Genomic DNA, 27,470 nt, shown 5'->3' on the forward strand with positions numbered 1-27,470 from the left:
CGCCAAATGCCCCCGCACCCAAGGGACTCTAGGTAAGGCCCATTCCCCGCTATATTTGGCGGGAAGACAAAACCACCGCATTCACCCGGCACTGCGGGGCCACCTGGATGGTAAAAACACGGCCCATTTCCCCGGCTATCCCCGGTATACCCCCGGACCTGGGGGGGGGGGGCGTGGTTACAACGGACTGGTGCATTACGCCAACCACCCTGAATCCCTGCAGACGATCATACACAGCGCTTTGTCAACTTTTAAATGAAATGTCAATTGTCAAAGAGTTTATTCGCTATAAATAGAGAATAAACCTCCGATGTAAAACGATACTGTGAGGCAAATCATTACTGTATTGGGTTTGCATTTTATGTTTTTCGCCTTTAAGAGGAATAAGATTACAAAAATCAAAATATTATTAACGAACATAGTTTAAACAAGCAATCCAAGAGGATTTTTTTTATTCTAAAATACATGTCAGTATTTCACATTGTGTCATTTGATGTGGGGACAAAAAAACAGATTTAAATTGACTTATTGTGTCCTTACTGAAAGACCAGTGTTTTTCAACTATAATTGAAACAGGACTTATTCTTTCCAAATGGATTTTCTACTGGTAAGTCCGAAGTTTTGTTACACTATTTATGCATATTTCATCATTAATATTATTTCATATCATTTCAGTGGATATTATTTCTGATATAGGTGTCACCTTCAGCATGTCTAAACACATTCGGAACTATCAAAAACAACCTCGGATGTATGCCGGTTCATCAGTTGAAGTAGTTCGTATAATTTTTAAATAATAGTATTGATTTATAAGACTGTTTAAACGTTAAACTTGTATTACATAGTCTAAACTGATTGTCAGAGATGAATATAAGTGCATAAATAATTACGAATCCCAAGAGTTAACCATAAAGTTTAACTTTTTAATTGAATATACTACGCGATCCACTTGCAGCGCAGTTAAACTGTATAGATTTCTGACATTGTAAACCGTCCATATACAGCCGTGGTTGTTTTCGGTAGTAAATGACCGAGATGTTCCGAATGTGTCTAAACATGGAACAGTAGGTGTATCGGTAGATGATCTTTATATATGGCATCCTGTCTGGAACTATCTGCTGTCAAAAGCCTACTATTACCCATAGTATTTTTTTCGTGAATAAGAAGCGAAGCGACACTGGTTTCTAAAATTTATTTGATTTAAAATGTTTGCGGGGGGGATTGTTTCTCGATATATACATATTAAGTAAACTTTAACGCTTAAGGTGGATGTGTGGGGAAGGGGGAGGGGGTGTCGCCGGGTTCGCTAGTGATAACATGTTAAAGCATATACACATACTCATATATTCACATTGTTCTTGTGTGCTTTTTTTCGAGAGAGAAACACTGACGTACATTTTGCACGAACCTGTCGGCGTTATGACGTCATTGTTTATTTTATTGCTGCACTTCGATTTAGCATTACGAGGTGAAATATATTGCAAGCTGAATCAAATATTTTTGTTTATATGTAGCTTAAATTCATTAAAATTATATTTAATTGACAATACTACTTGAAAAACTACGCCAGAATTTGACTTTGTGACGTCATTTTTATGTATTCTTCTTCGTACTGTGACAATGAGAGAGAGTATCGTGTTATACTTCACAGCTATTTTTGATAAACCACCGATCGACATGAAATAAAATATTACTAATTTTACTATTTCAACCACTACCACTACCACTACCACTACAACTACTACAACTACCACCACCACTACCACAACCACCACTACCACAACCACAACTACCACAACTACCACCACCACTACCACAACAACCACTACCACAACCACCACCAACACTACCACCACAACTACCACCACCACCACCACCACTACCACTACAACTACTACAACTACCACCACCACAACCACCACTACCACCACCACCACCACCACCACTACCACCACCACCATCACCACCACTACCACCACTACAACTACCACCACTACCACCACAACTACCACCACCACCACCACCACCACCACTAAAACTACTACAACTACCACCACTACCACCACAACTACCACCACCACCACCACCACTAACACTACAACTACAACTACTACTACTACTACTACTACTACTACTACTACTACTACTACTACCACTACCACTACCACTACCACCACCACGACCCACCACCACGACCACGACCACTGCCACTGCCACTGCCACTACCACTACCACTACCACTACCACTACTACTACTACTACTACTTTTTTTTGAATTCCAGTTGTTCATGACAATGTGATGACCATTTTTTTTCTTTTTGGAATTGCCAGTTCATGACAACCCGTTTATTTTATTTATTTTATAAAACGAACATAACATAAATATATATAAGTATATATATATCGAAGTGGAAAAATATCATTTAACAATTGAGGTAAATATTAAACATTTTGAAAATGCCTTAACATTAAATTGTAATTTTATTAACAAAATCGTTTAAAAAACGTTTAGAAATGCTTTTATTGTTCAAGTGAGTTTAAAGAACTTTCAAATCATTATATAAATGGTACATAATATTTATCGGTTTGGATCTCCTTTCACAAATAAAGTAGGTCTTATAGATGCAATAGGCAATCTGACTTAAAACAATGTTTACAATATTATACTCTTTTTGGTTGATTTTGTAACCTATTACTATATATCTTAAATTCTTAATTTCTTTCTGTATTCCGCATCTTTTAAAGATATCATGTATAGCATTCCAGAAAGTTGTCAAAAATGGACATTTAATAAAGAAGTGTTCGTAGTCTTCTACTTCATTATAATAAATACATAAAGGGCAATCCTTCAATTTCCAAGTAAATAAATTTAAATTCGTTGCTACAAGATTATGCAATAACTTTATTTTAAATTGTTTTACTTTATTATCCACAATGGACTTATGAACAATATAGTACCAAGAGTTCCAGCAAATATGCTCTTGCAACCGCCGATCCCAATAACCATGAATGTAAGGCTTTTCATAAAATTGCTTTATATATATTTGATATATTTGCTTATTCGTCATATCTTTAAAAGGTTTATTTTGGATACTTATTAGTAATTTTGGATTGACGTTTGTTTTTGTAGATATATCCGATGTAAGAGTTTCATTCCAAGTGTTAGAAATTGCTTGTTTTAAAATATTTACTTCTGCAATCCAATTTTGTTTATTTTTTAGCTTATCAAGAATACAATTAGCGTCTAAGTTGCCCGAATTCGAAAGAATATCGTTTATGTATAGTATGTTGGAATCAATCCAGTTCTTAAATAGAAGACTTTTATTTTTTATTTTTATGAGTTTATTACCCCATATTATTTCTTTTCTAATATTGAAGTAACTTTTGGGTGTTTTCGTTTGATTAACTAGAAGTTGCTTAAACTGAATCCATATTAATAACAAATGCTTATAGAACAGTGTGATTTTGTTTGTTTTAATAGGTAAAGACTTAATGGAGTCTAAATTCATATAAAAAATAAGAAAATTCTTTCCAAATTGGTCTAATATTACTGATGGTATAATTTTCCAATTTGCATCAACTGTATTAGTCAGATTAATCACCCATTTTAATGTCATTGTTTTAGAATAATATTCAAAATCTGGCATCTCTAAACCACCTTCAAGTCTGTTTCCCATAACTGTTTTACGCTTGATTTTATCTTTTTTTCCACTCCAAAGAAATTCAAAAACCATGGAGTTTATAGTCTTTATAATTGAATCAGACGTTAATATATTTTGAGCAAGATATACAAGTTTTGGAAAAAGTAAAGATTTTATAACAGTTATTTTGCCAAAGACAGTTAGATTTCTTTTACTCCAATTATTTATCAATTGTTTACATTTATCTATTTTTTCATTCCAGCTTAAATTTATACATTCATGTTTATCATTTCCAAAATATACTCCAAGTGATTTAACGTATCTTGACGTAAACTTTATGTTATTCATAATATTACTTATATTATTTTTTGATTTGCCAATCCAAAGGCCTTGGGTTTTTTCCCTATTTAGTTTCAGTCCAGAATAATTTCCAAACTGATCGATTATATCAAGAACAATTGGTATTTCATTGTGATTTTTTAAAAAGACAGTTGTGTCATCAGCGAGTTGAGTAACTTTAAGATGTTTCCCTTGAACTTTTATACCTTCATAATTTTCACATTTTCTTAACTGTGTTGATAAGACCTCAGCTACTATAATAAAAAGCAACGCAGAAAGAGGACAACCTTGCCGTACACCACGTTGTAGTCTAAATGAGTTTGTGATCCATCCGTTGTTTGAAATTTTTGATGTTATGTTACAATACAGAGTTTTCACCCAATTAAGAAAGGAGGGTTTAAATCCATATTTATTCAAAATTTCGAACAGGAAAGGCCACTCGACTGTATCAAAAGCTTTTTAAAATGTAAAAATAGAATAGCACCGTCTAAATCAGTTAAATCCGTATAATCAATTATATCATCTATTTGCCTAATGTTAAAACATATATTGCTATTTTTTATGTATCCTTGTTGGTCTTGACTTATGATGCTTGGTAAAACGGATTGAAGTCGTTTTGCTAATACCTTTGCTGCTAACTTATAATCAATATTTAAGAGAGAAATAGGTCGCCAGTTTTCAAGATTTTCTGGGTCTCCTTTTTTATATAATAGCGAAAATACACTTTGTTTTTGAGTAAAAGATAATTCACCTTTTTCATAACTCTCATTTAAGGCTGAAATAACTAGGTCTCCAATTAAATGCCAAAACGTTTGATAAAACTCTACCGTAAGACCATCGAGTCCAGGACTTTTGTTAAGTTTCATATCATTAAGTGCTCTTGTAGCTTCTTCATAAGAAATTTCTCCCTCACAATTATCGGCTAATTTTGAATCCAATGTTAAATCTAATTCGATATCATTTAAATACTGGTTATAATGTTCGTCGTTTTTAAAGTTTGATGTGTATAAATTCTTATAAAATTCGACTTCTGCATTTAGTATATCTTGAGTTATAAGTATTCTGGCCCCATCAATCTTGAGTGAATTAATTACTTTCTTACTTTGACGTGATTTTTCAAGATTTAAGAAATATTTTGAATTACTTTCTCCTTTTTCAATAAAATCTACCTTTGACCATATCTGTGCGCCTATGGCTTTATTTTTTATATATTTCTTTTATTTCTCCTTCAATTAAAATAATACCTGCGGAAATTTCAACATCTGGGTGATTGTCATTCGATTCATATAATATTTTAAGTTCCTTTTCTAATTCATTCAGACGGTTATGGCGAGTTCGCGATTGTTGTTTCGAAAATTCAACTGTTCGATTTCTAATTTCTATTTTACAAATTTCCCATTTTATCTGAGGTTTAATATCTTGTTGAATGATTGTATCTAAAGAAATGCCGATAATAGTTTTGTACTCATTATTTTCAAGGAGAGAATTATTAAATTTCCAATACCCAGGACCTCGTTTATTAGGTATTTTGATTTTCATTGAGATAGCCATATGATCCGTTGTTTTTATGATGGCAGGTCTTATATCTGTGGAATATATTTTGGGTACAAAGTTATGCTCAATTAGCCAGAAATCTATTCTACTTTTCTCAATATCATTTTTACGCCTCCATGTAAATTGTTGTTTCTCTGGATTAAGTAATCTCCAAATATCACACAATTTATGCGTTTTTATTAGATTCGATAGGTTTTTAACTGTATTGATCTCGGTCTTTTGTGACTTGCTTATTCGATCGCTAATTGTTAATGTGTCATTATAATCACCCCCAATAATCTTAATCCTGAACTATTTTCATATATGATATTTGATAATTTGGTATAAAAGTCATTTCTTTCTTTTTTACCATTTGGGGCATATAAGTTCACTAATGTGTATGTATTATCAAATATGTCTAAATTGAGTAAAGTATATCTGCCTTGTATATCGCTTACGTAGTTCAAAATATTTATTTGAAGTTCATTTTTTATCAATATTGAACAACCCTTACTATTCGATTCACCATAACTATTTATAAGAGTCCACCCAATGAATTCATTTTTAATTATTTTGTCGATATTATCAGTAAAATGTGTTTCTTGTAGAAAGGCTATATCTGCTTTTTGGTTCTATAACCATTGAATTAAACGGGCGCGTTTACTACTATCCCTTAAACCTTGAACGTTAAGAGATATAATATGAATGATTCTTTGTCTGTGTTGCATTATATAAGGATATTCCTAAATATAGATGATTTAAGAGAGAGAAAAAAGAAATCGTTCTTTGACAGATTTCTAAACTGAAAAAAGGAAGTAATATGATGTAAGCCCGAAGTACATTCTTATCGTAAACAAATGCGAAAGGATAAGAAGTGCAAAAAGGCACCATACAAACAATTATTTCTAATACACAACAGAAACAAACAATACTTCAAAAAGTGAAGTAGAATTAGTATGTATAGAAATATTGCATTTAGACATCTATCAAAAAACCATCTTGTCAATGGACAAATACGTAGAACACGCTGAAACGTGTATTGTTGTACAAATATAATTATTTCAATAATAATGATACAACAATTAATGCTTGTGAATGCGCCATGCGCCACATTAGTGTATGCTATCGTTTGAAAAATTTCAATTAAGCGTATAGCAACGAACAAGTAAGCGTACAATATAATAATAATGCCCTTATCTAACAAAAGTATAGACGTATAAACATTCATTGCTGTATACTAATGTGGAAGGGATTATTCGCCTCAATAAACAATTGCCACAGTAAACAGACATAGACAGTCACGTAGTATTAGTTACATGTTATACAGTGGTTTAAGTATTGAACCGTATATATATATATATATATATATATATATATATATATATATATATATATATATATATATATATATATATATATATATATATATATATATATATATATATATATATATATATATATATATATATATATATATATATATATATGTAGTACAAAGGTCTTTGTAAACGTACAAGTGTTTAAATTATAAATAGCTTCAACAGGCGTGTTTTTAAATACATGTGAAGTGCGATTATCAAAATAATCACTACTACTACTACTACTACTACTACTACTACTACTACTACTACTACTACTACTACTACTACTACTACCACTACCACTACCACTACCAATACCACTACCACTACCACTCGTACTACCACTCGTACTACCACTATTACTACCACCACCACCACCACCACCACCATCACCACCACCACTACCACTACTACTACTACTACTACTACTACTGCTGCTGCTGCTGCTGCTGCTGCTGCTGCTGCTGCTACTACTACTACTACTACTACTACTACTACTACTACTACTACTACTACTACTACTACTACTACTACTACTACTACTACTACTGCTGCTGCTACTACTACCACTACTACCACTACCACCACCACTACTACTTCTACCACTACCACTTCTATTACCACAACCGCTACTACTACCTCTACTTGTACCACCACCACCACCACCACCACCACCACCACCACCACCACCACTATCACCACTACTACCACTACTACTACCACTACTACTACCAATACTACTTCCACTGCTACGAGCACTACTACAAGCACTACTATTACCACAGCCATTACTACCACTACCATCGCTACTACTACCACTACTTGTACCACCACTACCACGACTACCACCTCCACCACTACCACCACCACCATCCCCACTACCAACACCACCTCCACTACCACCACCACCACTACCACCACCACTACCACCACTACTACCACTACCACCACCACCACAACCACCACTACTACCACCAGCACAACCACTACCGCTACCACCACCACCACCACCGCTACCACCACCACCACCACCACTACTACCACCACCACAACCACCACCGCTACCACCACCACCACCACCACCACTACCACCACTACCACCCCTACCACACCACGTGACAAATTGCGTTATAAAGGCTACATCGGACGACAATACTTTGCTTCATATGATAACTTTAAACTAAGATAACTTGACTATTTCTTCACCATTTTAAATGAAACATAGCGCTGTCTACGCCGCTTACAAAGCCCTGCCTTCGATCTTTAACCAGAGTTTGATTGAGAGTTTAGTTTCTTAAAACACTTCGACAAACCTTTTCAAAACACGGTCGCCTGACAGAACACTGTCAAAATATTATTTTGGAAAAAGGTTTGTTTAAGTGCTTGATGAAACTAATTATCTTATCAAACTCCGGTAATAAAACGAAGGCGGGGCTCTTTAAGCGGCAAAGACTGCCCTTTGTTTCATTTAAATTTGTATAGTAAAAGAAAAGTTGTCTTTGTTTTATGTTTTTATTTTAACATTGTTTTAAGCAAAATGTTGCCTTCCGATATAGCTTTTATGACGTAATTTATCACGTGGTATACACACACTGTAACTGTAACAACTTTAGTAAACAGGCATGGCAAAATACAAAACAATGGAAGCAACAAGTGTTTACTTCATATAGTAGTCTACGGTGTAAGGGAGATAATTATGTACTGGCGTATGCTGTACTGATTATCTCGTACAAAATCAGCCCCAAAGGAAAACCAAATGGTCAAACAAGTCCTATATCATGTCATTTGAAATGTCTGTCTTTATAATATAATTAATGCAACAACCATGGACTAAATTACCCAACCATAAATCACCTTTTACATGTCAAATGTCAACAATAAAGCATTGTCTACGGCTGGAAAAGAAATGAACTACAAGCGAATCAGCCTGATATCTAACAGTGAGAGAGATGTAATACCATGAAAAAAACTCTGGCACTTGGTAAATGTTTTTAATTTTGATTTTAACCTTAACCAGGATCACTTAATTGGCAAAGCCCTTAAGGCCATGAATTTTTATTTTGCAAATGTCAAGAGTATGACTTAAAACCAAAACTATTGTGTCAGTTATTTGACGCATTTGCTGGTTCAATTTTAAATTATTCAGCGGAGGTTTGGGGATACACCGAATCTAAGGAATCTAAAAAAGAATTCATCTTAAGTTTTGTAAATGCTTGCAATGCGACTGTTTACGGCGAATTAGGTAGATACCCGTTATATATTCAAAGATATGTACGTATGTTGTCATATTGATTTAAGGTTGCTACAACTGATCATAATATTATTATTAAAAATGTTAATTCGCAAGCTAAGTATGATTGTGATTGTGGTAAAGGTTGTTGTAATTGAGTGTATATCATTAGAAATATATTAAATGATTTTGGTTTTAGCTGTGTTTATGATGATATTCACAATATTAATGTTAATACATTTATGGCAGTCTTCAAATGTAGAATAAACGATGCGTTTAAACAAGATTGGTATGGTACTTTAGAAGAAGCACAGTGTTAGATATGTATAGAACTTTTAAAACTAGTCTTGAAGTTTGGGGCTTCACAAAATCCATAGAAATTGAGCGTATACATTTGCGTTTCTGTAAACGAATTTTAGGTGTTAAATTGTCTGCAAGTAATGCTGCTATCTATGGTGAATTGGGAAGACGCCCGCTATTCATACATAAATATTATAGAATAATAAAGTACTGGTTTAAGTTGCTGTGTTCAGAGAATTGCATAATGAAAACATCATATGTATGGATCTTGAATGATTTACTGAATAACAAAAATAACTGGTTGACAAATGTGAAAAACTTGTTGTATATATATATGGTTTTGGTGAGGTGTGGGAATAGCCTTATTTAGTTGATAAAGATAATGTTTTACTAAGCTTTAAACAAAGATTATTTGATTGTTATATGCAAAACTGGAGAGATGATATGATGATAAATTCAGTATTAAATGTGTATACGGAAATTAACGTTAGCTTTGAATACGAAATTTATCTTAATAGTAATATTCCCCACTATTTGTTAAAAATATTTACACAAATGAGAATATCATGTCACAGTCTAAGAGTTGAAACTGGGCGATATGAAAGAAATCGCATTGACAGAAATCTAAGATACTGTGAACTATGTGATACTGTAGACATAGCAGATGAGTATCACTTCTTGTGCATTTGTAATAAATATAAAGTTATATGCAAGCGATATTTACCTACATACTATATTGAAAGACCTAACATGATATTTATTTTAGAGTTAATCAACACAAGAAATGAGACACTAATTCTGAAATTAGTGACTTTCATAAATTGTGCGCGTAAAATACGTACTAATTTGCTAACTCAATGATGTGTTGTTGTTGTTTCGTTGATGTTTTGGTATCATGTATGTTTTATAAAAGTAAGACTTAAAACGATGCTAAATGTTTATAAATTGAATATTTGTTATCATCGATACATGTATAATATTTCCTTTGATAATATGTTTTGATGCATGTTCTCCTTAGTAATAGTATATATTTGATGTGTTTGTAATGTATTCTAAATGTAATACTAAATGGTATACTAGTATTGACTATTGTTTATATATATGATCATGTTGATGGATGATGAACTGTATGTTTAAATCCAAATAAACTATTCTATTCTATTCTATTCTATTCTTGAATATGAAAGTTATCTGGACATTTTGCCCAAACGTTTACGATTGTTCTTTTGTAGACAACGACTGTCTGTGCACCAATAATAACCAATTTCTTGTAACGTATTATTTTTGTGTGTGTTATTGTTTTTGTATATATACTCCTTGTACTATATTGTATTAGACTAAGAAAAAGTAGAATATGATAAGATGACTGTCAATTTTAGTATGGTGCACTTCTGTTTAACATGAAAAGTATTTTATTTTTATTTATACAGACAAATTTGTTATTTTTGGCAGAATTGCATTGTCAGAGAGTAACTGACAGCTGAAGTCACCATGTCATATCTTGGTTGGAGAAGCAGGAGAGGAAAAGTGAAAAGCTACAATAACACGGCAGAGCTCTGCTTCAACCTGGGTCTATGTTATCCACCAGATGGTAAACTATTGTTGAAAATAGTTTTTATAAATATGGAAATGTGTAGATCATTGCAGTTATCGAATCTCGCACAAGCTTGATTGTAAACACTTAAACTATTAATTGGATAACTAGTAGGACATTTATGACTTCCTATATGATTTACCGAAAAGCGTGCTAATACGTTTTATGGTAGTTAACATAAGCACAAATATAGAAATTCGGAATTTATAAGACTGACATTATTTATGACGTCAGTGATTTTCTTTATGAAGGAAAAATAATAATGATATTCTTGATGACGATGATAATTAAACTATTGCAGCATGCCAGATTAATGGATTCATTCAGGCGTATAAGGCCAGTGCTAAGATAAATCTAAAAGTTGGGTATTTTAAAGAGGCAACGAATTGCTACACCAAGGCCCTGCAGGGTTACGAGCTCTGTCATAATGACCCTACAGTGGCCATCAAGAGGCATAAGCTACTCTGTAAGAGGTAAAACATACTGTTGCCATGGTTAATGGAATCATTACGGGTGCAACAGGTATTTTTCTCTGTCTATTGGGAAAAGGACCAAGCCCGGTAGTACTTGGAGTGTGGGGAGGGGAAAAGAGCGCTTGAAAGTCTGAAATGGGAATACATTTTCTAGAGTTTACGTGAAAATGTGAGGAAAACTGCATGTTTTGAAAGAAACTTTCAGATAGGGAAACACCATGAACGACCCTGTAATAAAGAGTAAAAAACCTGTACACCTTCTTGTAGCTTTTGCAGATAAGAATATTCCCGGGATGTGTTTTTTTTGTATTATGTAAAAATGTACATGTGTTTTTGCAATAGGTTATAAGATATTTTGACCTGTTAATGTTCTAAAGGTCTTCAGCTTACCTGGGGATGAAAAAGTTCAAGGAATCGCGACGAGATGCAGCCCAGGCAGTAGATCTTTGTCCATCAGACATAAAGGTATAATACAAGATGTCTCCCAGTCAATAGCTGTCTGTCCATCAGTCATAAAGGTATAATATAAGATATCTTCCAGACAATAGATGTCTGTCCATCATGCATCAAGGTTTAATATAATATGTCTCCCAGTCAATAGCTGTCTGTCCAATATGAATCAAGGTTTAATATAGGATGTCTCCCAGACAATAGCTGTCTGTCCATCATGCATCAAGGTTTAATGTAAGATGTCTCCCAGTCAATAGCTGTCTGTCCATCATGCATCAAGGTTTAATATAGGATGTCTCCCAGACAATAGCTGTCTGTCCATCATGCATCAAGGTTTAATGTAAGATGTCTCCCAGTCAATAGCTGTCTGTCCATCATGCATCAAGGTTTAATATAAGATGTCTCCCAGGCAATACCTGTCTGTCCATTATGCATCAAGGTTTAATATAGGATGTCTCCCAGACAATAGCTGTCTGTCCATCATGCATCAAGGTATAATATAAGATGTCTCCCAGTCAATAGCTGTCTGTCCATCATGCATCAAGGTATAATATAAGATGTCTCCCAGGCAATACCTGTCTGTCCATCATGCATCAAGGTATAATATAAGATGTCTCCCAGGCAATACCTGTCTGTCCATTATGCATCAAGGTTTAATATAGGATGTCTCCCAGTCAATAGCTGTCTGTCCATCATGCATCAAGGTATAATATAAGATGACTCCCAGGCAATACCTGTCTGTCCATCATGCATCAAGGTTTAATGTAAGATGTCTCCCAGTCAATAGCTGTCTGTCCATCATGCATCAAGGTATAATATAAGATGTCTCCCAGGCAATACCTGTCTGTCCATTATGCATCAAGGTTTAATATAGGATGTCTCCCAGACAATAGCTGTCTGTCCATCATGCATCAAGGTTTAATGTAAGATGTCTCCCAGTCAATAGCTGTCTGTCCATCATGCATCAAGGTATAATATAAGATGTCTCCCAGGCAATACCTGTCTGTCCATTATGCATCAAGGTTTAAATTAAGATGCCACCCAGACAATAGCTGTCTGTCCATTATGCATCAAGGTATAATATAAGATGCCACCCAAGCAATAGCTGTCTGACCATCAGTCATAAAGATATAATATAAGATGCCACCCAGGCACTAGCTGTCTGTTCATCATTAATCAAGGCGTAATATAAGATGTCACCCAGACAATAGCTGTCTGTCCATCATTAATCAAGGTATGATATAAGATGCCACCCAGGCAATAGCTGTCAGTCCATCATGCATCAAGGTTTAATATAGGATGTCTCCCAGACAATAGCTGTCTGTCCATCATACATCAAGGTTTAATGTAAGATGTCTCCCAGTCAATAGCTGTCTGTCCATCATGCATCAAGGTATAATATAAGATGTCTCCCAGGCAATAGCTGTCTGTCCATCAGTCATAAAGATATAATATAAGATGCCACCCAGACAATAGCTGTCTGTTCATCATTGATCAAGGTACAATATAAGTTGCCACCCAGGCAATAGCTGTTTGACCATCAGTCATAAAGGTATAATATAAGATGCCACCCAGGCAATACCTGTCTGTCCATCATTAATCAAGGTATAATATAAGATGCCACCCAGACAATAGCTGTCTGTCCATTATGCATCAAGGTATAATATAAGATGCCACCCAAGCAATAGCTGTCTGACCATCAGTCATAAAGGTATAATATAAGATGCCACCCAGGCAATAGCTGTCTGTCCATCATTGATCAAGGTACAATATAAGATGCCACCCAGGCAATAGCTGTCTGTCCAATAATCATAAAGGTATAATATAAGAAATCTCCCAGACAATAGCTGTCTGTCAATCATGCATCAAGGATTAATATAATATGTCTCCCAGGCAATACCTGTCTGTCCATCATGAATCAAGGTATAAAATAAGATGCCGCCCAGGCAATAGCTGTCTGTCCATCATTCATCAAGCCTTCAAGGTATAATATAAGATGCCGCCCAGGCAATAGCTGTCCGTCCACCAATCATCAAAGTTTAAAATAAGATGCCGCCCAAGCAGTAGTTTTCTGTCCATCAAGCATCAAGGTATAATATAAGATGCCGTCTATGTTTTATATGGTGTCACACATGCAATAACTGTCTGTCCATCATCCATCAAGGTACCATTCTAACGTTCTTGAATTTAAGTACTGAAACATATTGCTTGTCGTTTTAAATTCGTGTGCATAAAAATTCAAATTGTTCTAGCACTATTGTTGTTAAACATTCAAGAAAAGCGCTTAAAAAGTGAACTATGCTCTTAAAGAAAATACTATGATTTGCCATGTTTGAGTACGTAGTAGCATACTCTCTGGTCTGAATCTGTGAAAATGTGTCTTTTTTCTTGTAAATTATTAGCTTATTAAAATGTTTTGTAAAGTAAAGGTACTTTCATAGAAGGCCAGTTTCTTTAAGGCGTTAGCATGTATTGAGAATATATTCTGGCTGATAAAGTGAATCTTTTAAACATTTTAAAATAATTCCGTCCTTGATGATGATACAAGAAGCATTTTGCTCACAGCTACATTTACAGGTCCATTTTCTCAACTGACCAATCAGCCTAGTGTGGTAGATTTAACATTTATAATAACAGACAAAGAACAACAATGTTAAAAAAAGCTTTGGTGTGGTGAAAACTGGCTCGTAATAGTGATGACACAATGTTAATTTGATGTATTTTACATTACTTCAGGGTTACTGGCGATATAGCGAAGCAGTAAAGGGAGGATATCATGGCGTACAACTTGCCATGCCGTACCTGACAGAAGGTCTGAGACGCGCCCTTGACGTAAACACGGTGAAGCAGAATGATGTTGTCAAATTCATCACAGAGATCTGTGCTCTTATACCGGAGGCCCCTCGTACAGGTTGGAGAACAGCTTGACTGTGTGCTTTTCTCATACAATTTTAGTTTGTTTGGTTTTATTGTGTTGTCAAAGAAAGAGTTGAGGTATTTAAGTTGCGGTATTATAATTCTCTTGGTTGAGATATTGTAAGAGGTTTGGTTGAGGTATTATAAAAGTCTTGGTTGAGATTTTGTTATAGTCTTGGTTGATGCATTGTAATAGTCTTGGTTGAGGTATTGCAATAGTCTTGGTTGATGAATTGTAATAGTCTTGGTTGATGCATTGTTATATTCTTGGTTGAGGTATTGTAATAGTCTTGGTTGAGGTATTGTAATAGTCTTGGTTGATGCATTGTAATAGTCTTGGTTGATGCATTGTAATAGTCTTGGTTGAGATATTGTTATAGTCTTGGTTGAGGTATTGTAATAGTCTTGGTTGAGGTATTGTTATAGTCTTGGTTGATGCATTGTAATAGTCTTGGTTGATGCATTGTAATAGTCTTGGTTGAGATATTGTAATAGTCTTGGTTGAGGTATTGTAATAGTCTTGGTTGATGCATTGTAATAGTCTTGGTTGATGCATTGTAATAGTCTTGGTTGAGGTATTGTAATAGTCTTGGTTGAGGTATTGTAATAGTCTTGGTTGAGGTATTGTAATAGTCTTGGTTGAGGTATTGTTATAGTCTTGGTTGAGGTATTGTTATAGTCTTGGTTGATGCATTGTAATAGTCTTGGTTGAGGTATTGTAATAGTCTTGGTTGATGCATTGTAATAGTCTTGGTTGAGGTATTGTAATAGTCTTGGTTGAGATATTGTAATAGTCTTGGTTGAGGTATTGTTATAGTCTTGGTTGATGCATTGTAATAGTCTTGGTTGATGCATTGTAATAGTCTTGGTTGAGGTATTGTAATAGTCTTGGTTGAGGTATTGTAATATTCTTGGTTAGTGCATTGTAATAGTATTGATTAAGGTGTTGTTATAGTCTTGGTTGATGCATTGTAATATTCTTGGTTGAGGTATTGTAATAGTCTTGGTTGATGCATTATAATAGTCTTGGTTGAGGTATTGTAATAGTCTTGGTTGAAGTATTGTTATAGTCTTGGTTGAGGTATTGTTATAGTCTTAGTTGATGCATTGTAATAGCCTTGGTTGATGCATTGTAATAGTCTTGGTTGAGGTATTGTATTAGTCTTGGTTGAGGTATTGTTATAGTCTTGGTTGAGGCATTGTAATAGCCTTGGTTGATGCATTGTAATAGTCTTGGTTGAGGTATTGTAATAGTCTTGGTTGATGCATTGTAATAGTCTTGGTTGAGGTATTGTTATAGTCTTGGTTGAGGTATTGTTATAGTCTTGGTTGATGCATTGTAATAGTCTTGGTTGATGCATTGTAATAGTCTTGGTTGAGATATTGTTATAGTCTTGGGTGAGGTATTGTAATAGTCTTGGTTGATGAATTGTAATAGTCTTGGTTGATGCATTGTAATATTCTTGGTTGAGGTATTGTAATAGTCTTGGTTGAGGTATTGTAATATTCTTGGTTAGTGCATTGTAATAGTATTGATTAAGGTGTTGTTATAGTCTTGGTTGATGCATTGTAATATTCTTGGTTGAGGTATTGTAATAGTCTTGGTTGATGCATTATAATAGTCTTGGTTGAGGTATTGTAATAGTCTTGGTTGAGGTATTGTTATAGTCTTGGTTGAGGTATTGTTATAGTCTTAGTTGATGCATTGTAATAGTCTTGGTTGAGGTATTGTAATAGTCTTGGTTGAGGTATTGTTATAGTCTTGGTTGAGGTATTGTTATAGTCTTGGTTGAGGCATTGTAATAGCCTTGGTTGATGCATTGTAATAGTCTTGGTTGAGGTATTGTAATAGTCTTAGTTGAGGTATTGTAATTGTCTTGGTTTAGGTATTGTAATAGTCTTGATTGAGGTATTGTAATAGTCTTGGTTGAGGCATTGTAATAGCCTTGGTTGAAGCATTGTAATAGTCTTGGTTGATGCATTGTAATAGTCTTGGTTGAGGTATTGTAATAGTCTTGGTTGAGGTATTGTTATAGTCTTGGTTGAGGTATTGTAATAGTCTTGGTTGAAGTATTGTTATAGTCTTGGTTGAGGCATTGTAATAGTCTTGGTTGATGCATTGTTATAGTCTTGGTTGAGGTATTGTAATAGTCTTGGTTGATGCATTGTAATAGTCTTGGTTGAGGTATTGTAATTGTCTTGGTTTAGGTATTGTAATAGTCTTGATTGAGGTATTGTAATAGTCTTGGTTGAGGCATTGTTATAGCCTTGGTTGAAGCATTGTAATAGTCTTGGTTGATGCATTGTAAAAGTCTTGGTTGAGGTATTGTAATAGTCTTGGTTGAGGTATTGTTATAGTCTTGGTTGAGGTATTGTAATAGTCTTGGTTGAAGTATTGTTATAGTCTTGGTTGAGGCATTGTAATAGTCTTGGTTGATGCATTGTTATAGTCTTGGTTGAGGTATTGTAATAGTCTTGGTTGATGCATTGTAATAGTCTTGGTTGAGGTATTGTAATAGTCTTGGTTGAGATATTGTAATAGTCTTGGTTGAGGTATTGTTAAAGTCTTGGTTGAGGCATTGTAATAGTCTTGGTTGATGCATTGTTATAGTCTTGGTTGAGGTATTGTAATAGTCTTGGTTGATGCATTGTAATAGTCTTGGTTGAGGTATTGTAATAGTCTTGGTTGAGGTATTGTTATAGTCTTGGTTGAGGTATTGTAATAGTCTTGGTTGAAGTATTGTTATAGTCTTGGTTGAGGCATTGTAATAGTCTTGGTTGATGCATTGTTATAGTCTTGGTTGAGGTATTGTAATAGTCTTGGTTGATGCATTGTAATAGTCTTGGTTGAGGTATTGTAATAGTCTTGGTTGAGATATTGTAATAGTCTTGGTTGAGGTATTGTAATAATCTTGGTTGAGGTATTGTAATAGTCTTGGTTGAGGTATTGTAATAGTCTTGGTGGAGGTATTGTTAAAGTCTTGGTTGATGCATTGTAATAGTCTTGGTTGATGCATTGTTTTAGTTTTGGTTGATGCATTGTAATGTTCTTGGTTGAGGTATTGTAATAGTCTTGATGGAGGTATTGTTAAAGTCTTGGTTGAGGTATTGTAATAGTCTTCGTTGATGCATTGTGATAGTCTTGGTTGAGGTATTGTAATAGTCTTGGTTGAGGTATTGTTATACATGTAGTATTGGTTAATGTATTGTAGTAGTCTTGTTTGAAGTATTGTACAAGCCTTGTTTTAAATATTATAATAGTATTGTTCGAAGTATTGTACGAACCTTGTTTAAGGCATTGCCTTGGTTGAGTTATTGTAAGAGCCTTGACATCATTGTTATCATGCAAAAGTTGAGGTACTGTTATACCATTGATTAAGTCACTGTAATGGCATTTGTTGAGGTATTGTAACAGCGCTGTTTGATCTATTGTAAAAGCCTTTGATGAGGTACTGTAAGAGGCGTGGTTGAGATATTGTTAGAACATTGCTTGAAGTATTGAAAGAGCCTTAGTTGAGATGTTGTAAGAGCGTTGGCATTATTGGTGTTGTGCAAAGTTTAAGGTATTGTAAGAGCTTTGGATGAGGTAATGTTTGTAATGTTTGTAAGAGCCCTAGTTGATGTTTTGTAAGACCCTTGGTTTAATTGTTGTTATAAAAATGGTGAGATATTTAAGCGCCTTGGTATTAGTATTGCTAAAGCGTTTGTTGAGGTTTTGTTAATTCCATGGTTTTATTGTTGAAGTGCAAAGGTTGAGGTAGTGTAAAAGCCTTGTCATCATTGTTGTAATGCAATGGTTGAGGTTTTGTAAGAGACTTAGATGAGGTATTGTAAGAGCCTTGGCATCATTGTTGTCATGAACAGATTGAGGTATTGTAAGAGCCTTGGTTGAGAGCCTTGGTTGAGGTAATGTTAGTACCTTGGTGTTAAAGGAATGTACGAAACTTGGTTGATGTATTATAAGAGCCTTGGTTGAGATATTTTATTAGTCTTGATTTGGGTATTGTAAGGTCCTTGAAATTATTATTGTCGTGCAAAGGTTGAGGTATTGTAATAGCCTTGATCGAGTCATTGTAATAACCTTAGTTTAATAGTTGTCATTTGAAGATTGTGGTATTGTGAGAGTTTGGGTTGAGGTAATTTAAATGCCTTGCTTGAGGTATTGAAAAAGCCTTGATTGAGGTCTTGTACTTAAGGTGAAATAAGAACTTTGGTTTTATTGTTGTCGAACAAATATTGAGGTGTTGTATGAGCCATGTCATTTGAAGGTTGTGGTATTTTGAGAGTTTGAAAGATTTGGCAATTGTTTGAGCCTTGGGCGAGGTATTGAAGGAGCCATGTTTGAGGTAATGTGCGAGCCGTAGTTGAGGTATTACCAGAGCTTTGGATGAGGTATTGTAATAGCCTTGGTTAAGGTATTGTAATGGTCTTGGACGAGGTATTGTTAGAGTCTTGGTTGAGATATTGTAATAGCCTTGGTTGAGATATTGTAATAACCTTGGTTGAGATATTGTAAGAGCCTTGGTTGAGATATTGTAATAACCTTGGTTGAGATATTGTAATAACCTTGGTTGAGATATTGTAATAGCCTTGGTTGAGATATTGTAATAACCTTGGTTGAGATATTGTAATAGCCTTGGTTGAGATATTGTAATAACCTTGGTTGAGATATTGTAAGAGCCTTGGTTGAGATATTGTAATAGCCTTAGGTGATGTATTGTTATAGCCTTGGTCGAGCCTATAAAACTCGTTACACTTATTATGAGTAACTATACACTTATGTAGCAGGGGGGGGGGGTGCTATCTAAAAAAATCATGTTTTTCCCTGCAGAGAAAATGAGAAGAATATTGTATGATATGTGCATTCCGGATGAGAAGGACGTCCAAATATGGTATAAAGTTATCGCGAATCTGGCTGCCGGACGTCACTGGAAAGGGCTCGGAATGGTGTATGGCTTTTATAACAAGTATGTATTAGCAAACTATATGTTTTGTAGAATGCTTAAAAATCGCAAGGGTTCCATATTCACAACTTAGGAAATCGATAAGGCGGGCAATCTAAAACTTTTCAATTATAATTTCACCAATTAGACAATGGTGTCGCAATTTTGTACCACACTTACTGGTCAAAACAAAAGCAACAACAACAAAATGGCCTCGTGATAAAAATAAAAATATTTAATATACTACTGTATTATTATGCTTTTTAGGGGGTACTTAAGCCAGAGATTTGATTTTGGTTTCGTTTTACGGGATTTCTCTCAAACATGAGCATAAAGAGGTGGACAAAATACAATGGAGGAAAGTTAGCATCGGGAATAAAAATAAAATGTTGTTTTTCCGAGATTTGTTTTTATTATGACAAAAAAATGGAAATAATTAGTTCTGATATTCTGCATGTGTGTTTTTGCAGCGAGTTGCATGTTATATATTTGATCTATGTTTTAAAAGTTACATATGCTATAATTTTTAAACATTATGAACATAATCTGTCAACTCCATATGACTGTTTAAGACTTCACTGTGATATTATTAACCCGCGGCGGAACTCCGCGACTGATAAAGTTCTACTGTTGGGATAAGCATGAGCATGTACTAAGTATTGTTAAAATAGCTATATAAAATTGAGGAATTTGCCACAAAAAAACGAGGCAAGAAGGCCTTCAACTATGCACTGTGACCTTTCAATGTGGGTTTGACGCCACCATTTTTTTATCCGATTTTTTAAAAATAATAACATAGTGTTTTTCGTCGAAATGTTATGTATTGCACTTGAACAAAAGTTTTCAGTTACATGGGCAAATACGTAAGTCTCTATTCTTTTGGTAAGCTAACTTCATGCAAACGTAACGTTTTAAAGAATAACAATTATTTTCTCGGGAAAGTAACTGAAAAATAAATAAAAATGGCAGAGGAATAACAATTACAGCAAATAGGTGTAGCCATCATAACCGATTTCCATTGTCATTCAAACAAAAATAATTTTAATGGAGATTCTTATCAAACTTTCGGTGGAGTACACTCTTCTAACAGTGCTTCTTATCAAGTTTCCGCGGTGTTTTTAGGAGTTAACTCTTCCGAGGACCGCCGCGATCGTAATTCTTTGGTCGACTAATCAGCTGCCGAGGGCCGAAATATATCCGTAAAAAGCGGACAGACGATAAATTCATTGTTTTGGTCGCTGAGGCGAAAATCCGCGGAGGGAAACGGAAGGTGGTTCTAACACGATGAGTAAACTGTAGCAATATATTTAAACCCAAGAACACCAATAGTGACATATAACTTTTGGTGCTCACTAATTTAAGAAAGGGAAAAGGTTTTTCAGGATGTTATCACAAATAGCTTGATGAATGTGACAGGGAAAGTTGTTGACAACTTATATGCATCATTTCCGCAAGAATACTGTGCAATTTGTGGTAATTGTGAATGTTTTTATAGTAATAATGTTTTTGTATGTAAAAGCAAACCTTCTATTTTTCCACCCACAGCTGCCCATCAAGTCGGATACGCGAACTGGACATTGATTGGATCGGAAGGCAAGATATTCATTCTCGCAATATTTTGTTTTTTATTTGAAGAAATAAGAAATTCTTAAAGCCTTGAATTCATTGATATGTATTTGCGTGCAAAAACTTTAACCTTTACCATTAGTCAATGAAATAGCTGAAAGCGTTGAAAATCTGTAGACGCAATAAGCGTGATTTACGTTATTTACAATTATGTTCACAGGCAATCAAAATCAAATTCAAATATTTTGAGTGGCCCCAAATTGCTTTCGATAAGTGCCTGTGTTTACCTAAGAAAACGTAAAGTAAAGTAATGAATTACTTAAACAATTAGCTAGTTCCATTACAATAACTGATAAATCCTTAGATAGTTTATTCACTATAAGCTTACAGTTCATAAGTAAACATATTTCGAACAATAATAAAGAGAATGAAACATTTCCGGTATGCAAAATGATAATACTTATCTGATACATTTTTCATCAATTTCTATATCAGACAAAAAGTTATTTTCAAAACGATTATCAATTGAATGTGAAAAGATGCAGTCAAATACAATTTTCAACGGAATATACTATTTTCAACAATAGTTAAAAATATTTTTTTCCTTTAACACTAAGCTGCTTTGAAATTGCTTGACGATTTGAAAGTTATTCTGCTTTGGGCCGAAACAGCCTCCCGCCAGTTGCCAGCACTCTGGAATAGTTCGTTTCCTCCACACTGCACGCAAGAGAGATCACAGTGTCCGTACAATGTTACGACATTCCTTGTACACCTTGTTTGGGATACCACTGGGACCTGGAGCTAAGCCTGAACGTGTCTTTTTCACCACATCATAAACCCATCTCCATGTTTGTTCATTCATCTCCAAGAGGATGAATGGGTCCTCCACCGGTTGACTTCTATCACATTCTTCCAGGGTTTCGTTTGAGTGTGAATCAGAATGAGATTTCCGAAGGTGTTATTCAACCTCATCCTAGCTACCATCGAGCTTTTCTGACTTCTCCTCGCTCTACAAACTCCTCGTGAATTTGCATTGGTTTGAGATAAATGCCGTTCTCTTCTTTGCCTTCCCCCACACACTTTACGTCGCACTCAATCTGCTTTAGTTAGTGCCTTTAACTTTGATCTTATCTGTTCTCTAAGACGCACTGTACATTATTTCTCTCCATCATTTGAGTACCTATACCTCTTCCTCAGATACCACAATTCTGCTCTTATCTTCTTCTTTATTACACAGATTCTCCTGCTCGGAAGTAGCGGCATTTTTAGGCGGTTGGGTTTCTTCTCTGGTCCAAAAATCTCTCTTTTCCTAGTGCATATGTAAGTGTAGGTAGTGCATGCAACTTGTTTACAACTGACCCTTTCAGTGCTGACTGCAGGATTAGTCCTCATCGAATCGTGCCCAGCTCATGTCATTCATCTTTGGCCAAGCGATTCTGTGCCTACTTTTATTGGTAGATGGTTGTTTTCTTTCCGTCGCTGAGTGCTATATCGCCTAAGTATTTCCAGGTTATGTGCGCCATGACTCAGGGTCATTCATGACTTTTTTCAGATAATTGACCATTCTCACTGCTATGGAACAAATATTGAAGTGTCTTCTTTAGTAACGATCTGTCTGAAGATTGGTGAGTCTTTTTCATGTTCTTGGCCATCATCTTCCTGCTCCTCAGGAACAGTACCTTGTGAACTGCTCTGTATACTCAAGAAGTCATCTACCGCCTATGATACCCCGACTTTGAATTTCTTACAGCTAGTGAAAATACAGGAGCTGAGAGATCCTCAGAACCGTGGTTGGACCCCACACCAGATAGCTCCCCCTTCTCAACAGGTAAACTTGTGCAGTGCTGACGATTCTCATGTCACACGTGCGTTACAGCCGCTCTTTGTCTGATGGATTTTCAGACCTCGATTGTGCTTACGTACTTTTTCGCATCGACTGGTTTCGCCAGTCAAACCCAACCGTTTGCGTCTGTTCGTTGTCAATGAATCCATCCTGTTTTGCCCTGCATCCCCCTTCCCCTTTTCTGGTGGCCATGGTGATAATTTTCTATTCAATTCTGTTGTAGCTGTCTAGTATATGGTTGTTTTCTCACATATACTGCAAAGATGGGGTGCGAACCAATGTACACCGTTTCCTAGTCTTTCCTAGGTGTCAACTGTCTCTCTAGCGTCACCAAACCTTCTCGGTTGTCATCCAGCCTTTCCTGGAAGTCCCCGTTTTAAGAGCATTGAAATTACATTGATAAGCCCTATTTTAACATTTTTTACATTCATTGTCCATTGTTTAAAAGTGGCATTTTTTCTGTATTTCAGTTGCCGGTCAGTGAGTTTGGGGACCATGCTGTGTGATCTACAGGACATTGCAGTTATTTCATGGGGAGAAAAGTTGGCGACGTATCTGATTGACAATGGGGCTTCTGTGGACGAAATCGGCCAGGAAATGGGCATACCGACTATCCACTTTGTGGTCAAACTGTCATTGAGAATAAGTGAGTGTTTCAAGTATGAAGGCCCCATGGTCTCATTAATTGTTTATTGTGTATTGTACATGTATTTTATGATCGCTTTCAAATTTTTACGCTGAGAATTAATGGTAGTCCTTGCTTAGTGTTCGTCAAGCTCATTTAATATGTGTTTTATTAATATTTGTGCTCCATTGTTATCATTTTGTTTAACCAATATATATTTCACTATAACGACTTTCCGTAAATATATGATATGATATGAACGATGTTGTTACTTGCATATGAATGATTTTCATTTCGCAGAATTTAGAATTAATAAAAAAAACTTGGTGTTCTTTATTTACTGAATATCATTGGATAAATGTTAACATGCAGTGCGTAATGCCAGTTGAGTAGGAACAAAATATTTGAGGCGGAGGATTCGGAATACAAATTGAAATACATTTATCTAAATGTAGCATATATTCGAAAAGGATGATACTGAGTCATTGTAAAGTGGAGCTTTTTACTACCATTTTATAAAATTGATTATATCTCCATGCAGACTCTACACATCTGCTGGATAACGTTCTTGCCAGATTGAGTGGAGACAAACAGAACGCCCAGAACGCGGACGGCAACACAGCTCTCCACATACTTACCATATTGGGCAAGGCCAACACAGACATTGGTGAGATGCATATGTAGGAAAAATCACATCCTCCAGTTCTAGTGCTGTTATTAGACTATTCTTTCCCCTTTTTGGATTTGACTGGGGTTTTTTCAAAGAAATAAAAGTCTGGATATTGTGATAACCTTGTTGGCGTCATAATTTGTCATAGTGCAAAAGCTTGATGTGAACCTCATAACGTTCAAACTGTTTTGATGTGAAGTGGCGAAAAAACGGTAAAATAATTCAGAAAATGCTGCCATAACTTTTTAATTCCATTCCCAAGAAGGCAAATACTGATGTCAATTTTATTGACCATCTAACATTAAAGGGGCTGCACTCCGTATGATGAAATAGCGAAAAATAAAAAAAAATTGTCGAAAAATGACAACTTGGTATCGATGTGTACAATGCATTGAAACTTACTAACTTAAGTACCACATTATTTACAATTTATTTATTTTCTCAGTTTTTTCGTATTTTTCCATTAAAAAAGGTTACCATGTATGTCTACCTAGTAGAATTCATTCCTTATGCGTGATTGGCTAGTCGATGTTATGACGTGATATTACCAAGCTAGGTATATAGTTTAAATATTCCAACAGTTTAGGGAAAGCCTTCGTAGCACAGTGGATACAATACTGCATCGCAATTTTGGCGACCCCGGTTCAAACCCGGTCTCCGACCCGATTTTATTTTACATTTTGGTATTTCTTTTACAATTATGATATCAAAGAGTAAAACATTTTATCAAATAATTGTCTTGATATTCGTTACATAAAAAAACTTTTTTTGATGCCAATCTGGTGTATAGACCCTTTAAGCAAACATTTTCTACAGCCTAATTTGTATTATTGTTGTTATATTATTTGAGTGGTCTAGATGGAACTTGTCCAAATAATGAAAGCCATACAACACATCGACAAATCAGTCTTGGAGTAAGTAAATTGGTGGTTGGGGATGAATCATTCAAACTCTTTTTTTAATAATTAACCAAGAAAAAATGGATTAACATGTAAATGAGCAATCCGCTTCAGCTCTGTTATTACACAAAGATTCATAGTTCTTAACGGCCCCAGACACTCTTGTTTTCCTCAAAATTACTTTTAATTGTTTTTCAGGTTTGATGGTTCTCGAGAGTTTGCTACGCTGTAAGTGCAGTGCCACAATTGTGAACAAGGACATCAAGAAACCGATAGACTATCTAAAGGAGGGGGATAAGGCCTACGCCCTACTCCTCAATACTGAAACAGGTAACTTTTGAGTCAGTGTTAGCCTTTCTCAGTAAGGATTCTTTAGCTATCGGAATCCTGTAAGGTGTTGCATGCTGTGAATGATATAATTATATATAACTTTTGATCTTTTCATACTTTGTATATCTTTTGTGCTTCATGGGCCTGTTTCAATACCGATGTCAATCGATCTTAGTTATTGATTGATTTTTTTTATAAATGTGTGAATCAAACTTAAGCCTTAAATACAATAAATCAACTTGTTGTAAATTGTGACGTTCATTAAAGATTCATTGTTTTTTACTTCTCCTCATATGTTTTGGGGGTGCCACTAAAGTCCTTGAATGACACCAACCCCTGAAAAAAATTTCTTTCAGAATGTATTCATGTAAAATTATAATACTATCGCATGTACATGTGATTAATTAATAGGGACTGGGTTAAGTGGTTGTATTTAATGGGGTGCCCGTTTTTTCGGGGTCTACGACCATTGAATTAAAGAGGAAAAAAGATCGGGTTTGAAAAACAATCGGCCTTATTAGCGGGTTTGTCGTGAACACTTTTATTTTCATTGTTTCTTAATGATCTACATGAAGACTTGCAGTCAAAGCCAACCATAAACGGAATTTCAATCCGACTAAATGAAGACAATGAACTTCCCCAGTTCCTGAAGCTTTTTATTCTGTTATATACAGATGAAACAGTAATAATGGCAGAAACGGCACGTGACCTGCAAAATGCTCTCGATGCCTATTCTAATTACTGCACTGACTTGAATTTACGATCAATACAACAAAATCAAAAATACTATTTTTTTCAAAAGGCCGACAACCAAATCTGTTTTTTCACTAAACAATCAACCGCTTGATATAGTGATACCTAGGTGTGTTGTTTAGTGGAACAGGTTCTTTCTATAAAAACAAAATACATGTTGCATCGCAGGCAACTAGAACAACTTATAGTCTCCTCAGAAACTCTAATAGACTCAAACTACCGATCGATCTTCAAATAGACTTATTCAATAAAACCAATTTTACTTTACGGGGCAGAAATCTGGGGTTACGGGAATCTTGATATTATAGAAAGAGTTCAGCTGAAATTTTTCTCAAATTAAAAAGCTCAACTCCAAATTATATGGTTTATGGCGAAACTGAAACAATACCAGATATAGAAGAGAAAATGATGTTATACTAGGTACGTTTGTGTAATAATAATAATAATAATAATAATAATAATAATAATAATAATAATAATAATAATAACAGTAGTAGTAAACTTTCATCGATGATATATAAATGCATTTACAAAACAGTTCAGACTTTACCTCCATACATAATAAGAACACGATATCAATGGTTCTTCAATATAAAGTCAATACTAACAAAAGATGGATTTATAGGAATATGGGAATATCAACAAGATGTAATTCCTAAATGGCTTGAACTTGCGGTTAAGCGCAAGCTGAAAGATCTATTCTTTCGCGGTACTCCCTTTTTGAAAATGCTAGCAATAGTCAATTTTATAAAATCTTCAAAACGTCATTTGGCTATGAAATGTATCTTCTCAAGTTTAGAACAAGAAACCACAGACTACCAATAGAAACGGGCAATTGGAATAGAATACCAGTCAATGAAAGGAAATGCCAAACATGTAACAAACTAGGGGATGAATTCCATTTTTTATTTGAATGTAACATTTTTGATAACGAGCGTAAGCAGTATATAAAACCATATTTTAACAGACATACAATCATATATAAACTTGAACAATTGGTATGA

General features: G+C 34.9%; 1 protein-coding gene across 2 annotated transcripts in view; it reads left to right on the forward strand.

Annotated features, from left to right (window-relative positions):
* The first annotated feature begins 353 nt into the window (after positions 1-353).
* The window catches only part of LOC128220479 (TPR and ankyrin repeat-containing protein 1-like), a 77,573-nt gene continuing 50,456 nt past the window's right edge, over positions 354-27,470 (forward strand). The window contains exons 1-10 of one of the 2 annotated variants that reach the window (XM_052928888.1): positions 354-607; positions 10,857-10,995; positions 11,300-11,471; positions 11,849-11,936; positions 14,658-14,832; positions 19,669-19,804; positions 21,326-21,373; positions 23,660-23,835; positions 24,356-24,481; positions 25,582-25,713. In XM_052928888.1, coding sequence (XP_052784848.1) covers positions 10,896-10,995; positions 11,300-11,471; positions 11,849-11,936; positions 14,658-14,832; positions 19,669-19,804; positions 21,326-21,373; positions 23,660-23,835; positions 24,356-24,481; positions 25,582-25,713 — 1,153 coding nt within the window. In that variant the 5' untranslated portion in view covers positions 354-607; positions 10,857-10,895. Of the gene's footprint in view, positions 608-10,856; positions 10,996-11,299; positions 11,472-11,848; positions 11,937-14,657; positions 14,833-19,668; positions 19,805-21,325; positions 21,374-23,659; positions 23,836-24,355; positions 24,482-25,581; positions 25,714-27,470 lie in introns of those variants that run through there. The other variant, XM_052928889.1, reaches the window with a different exon arrangement.

The sequence above is a fragment of the Mya arenaria genome, chromosome 15, assembly GCF_026914265.1.
Source record: "Mya arenaria isolate MELC-2E11 chromosome 15, ASM2691426v1".
In the NCBI taxonomy this organism is placed as follows: domain Eukaryota; kingdom Metazoa; phylum Mollusca; class Bivalvia; order Myida; family Myidae; genus Mya; species Mya arenaria.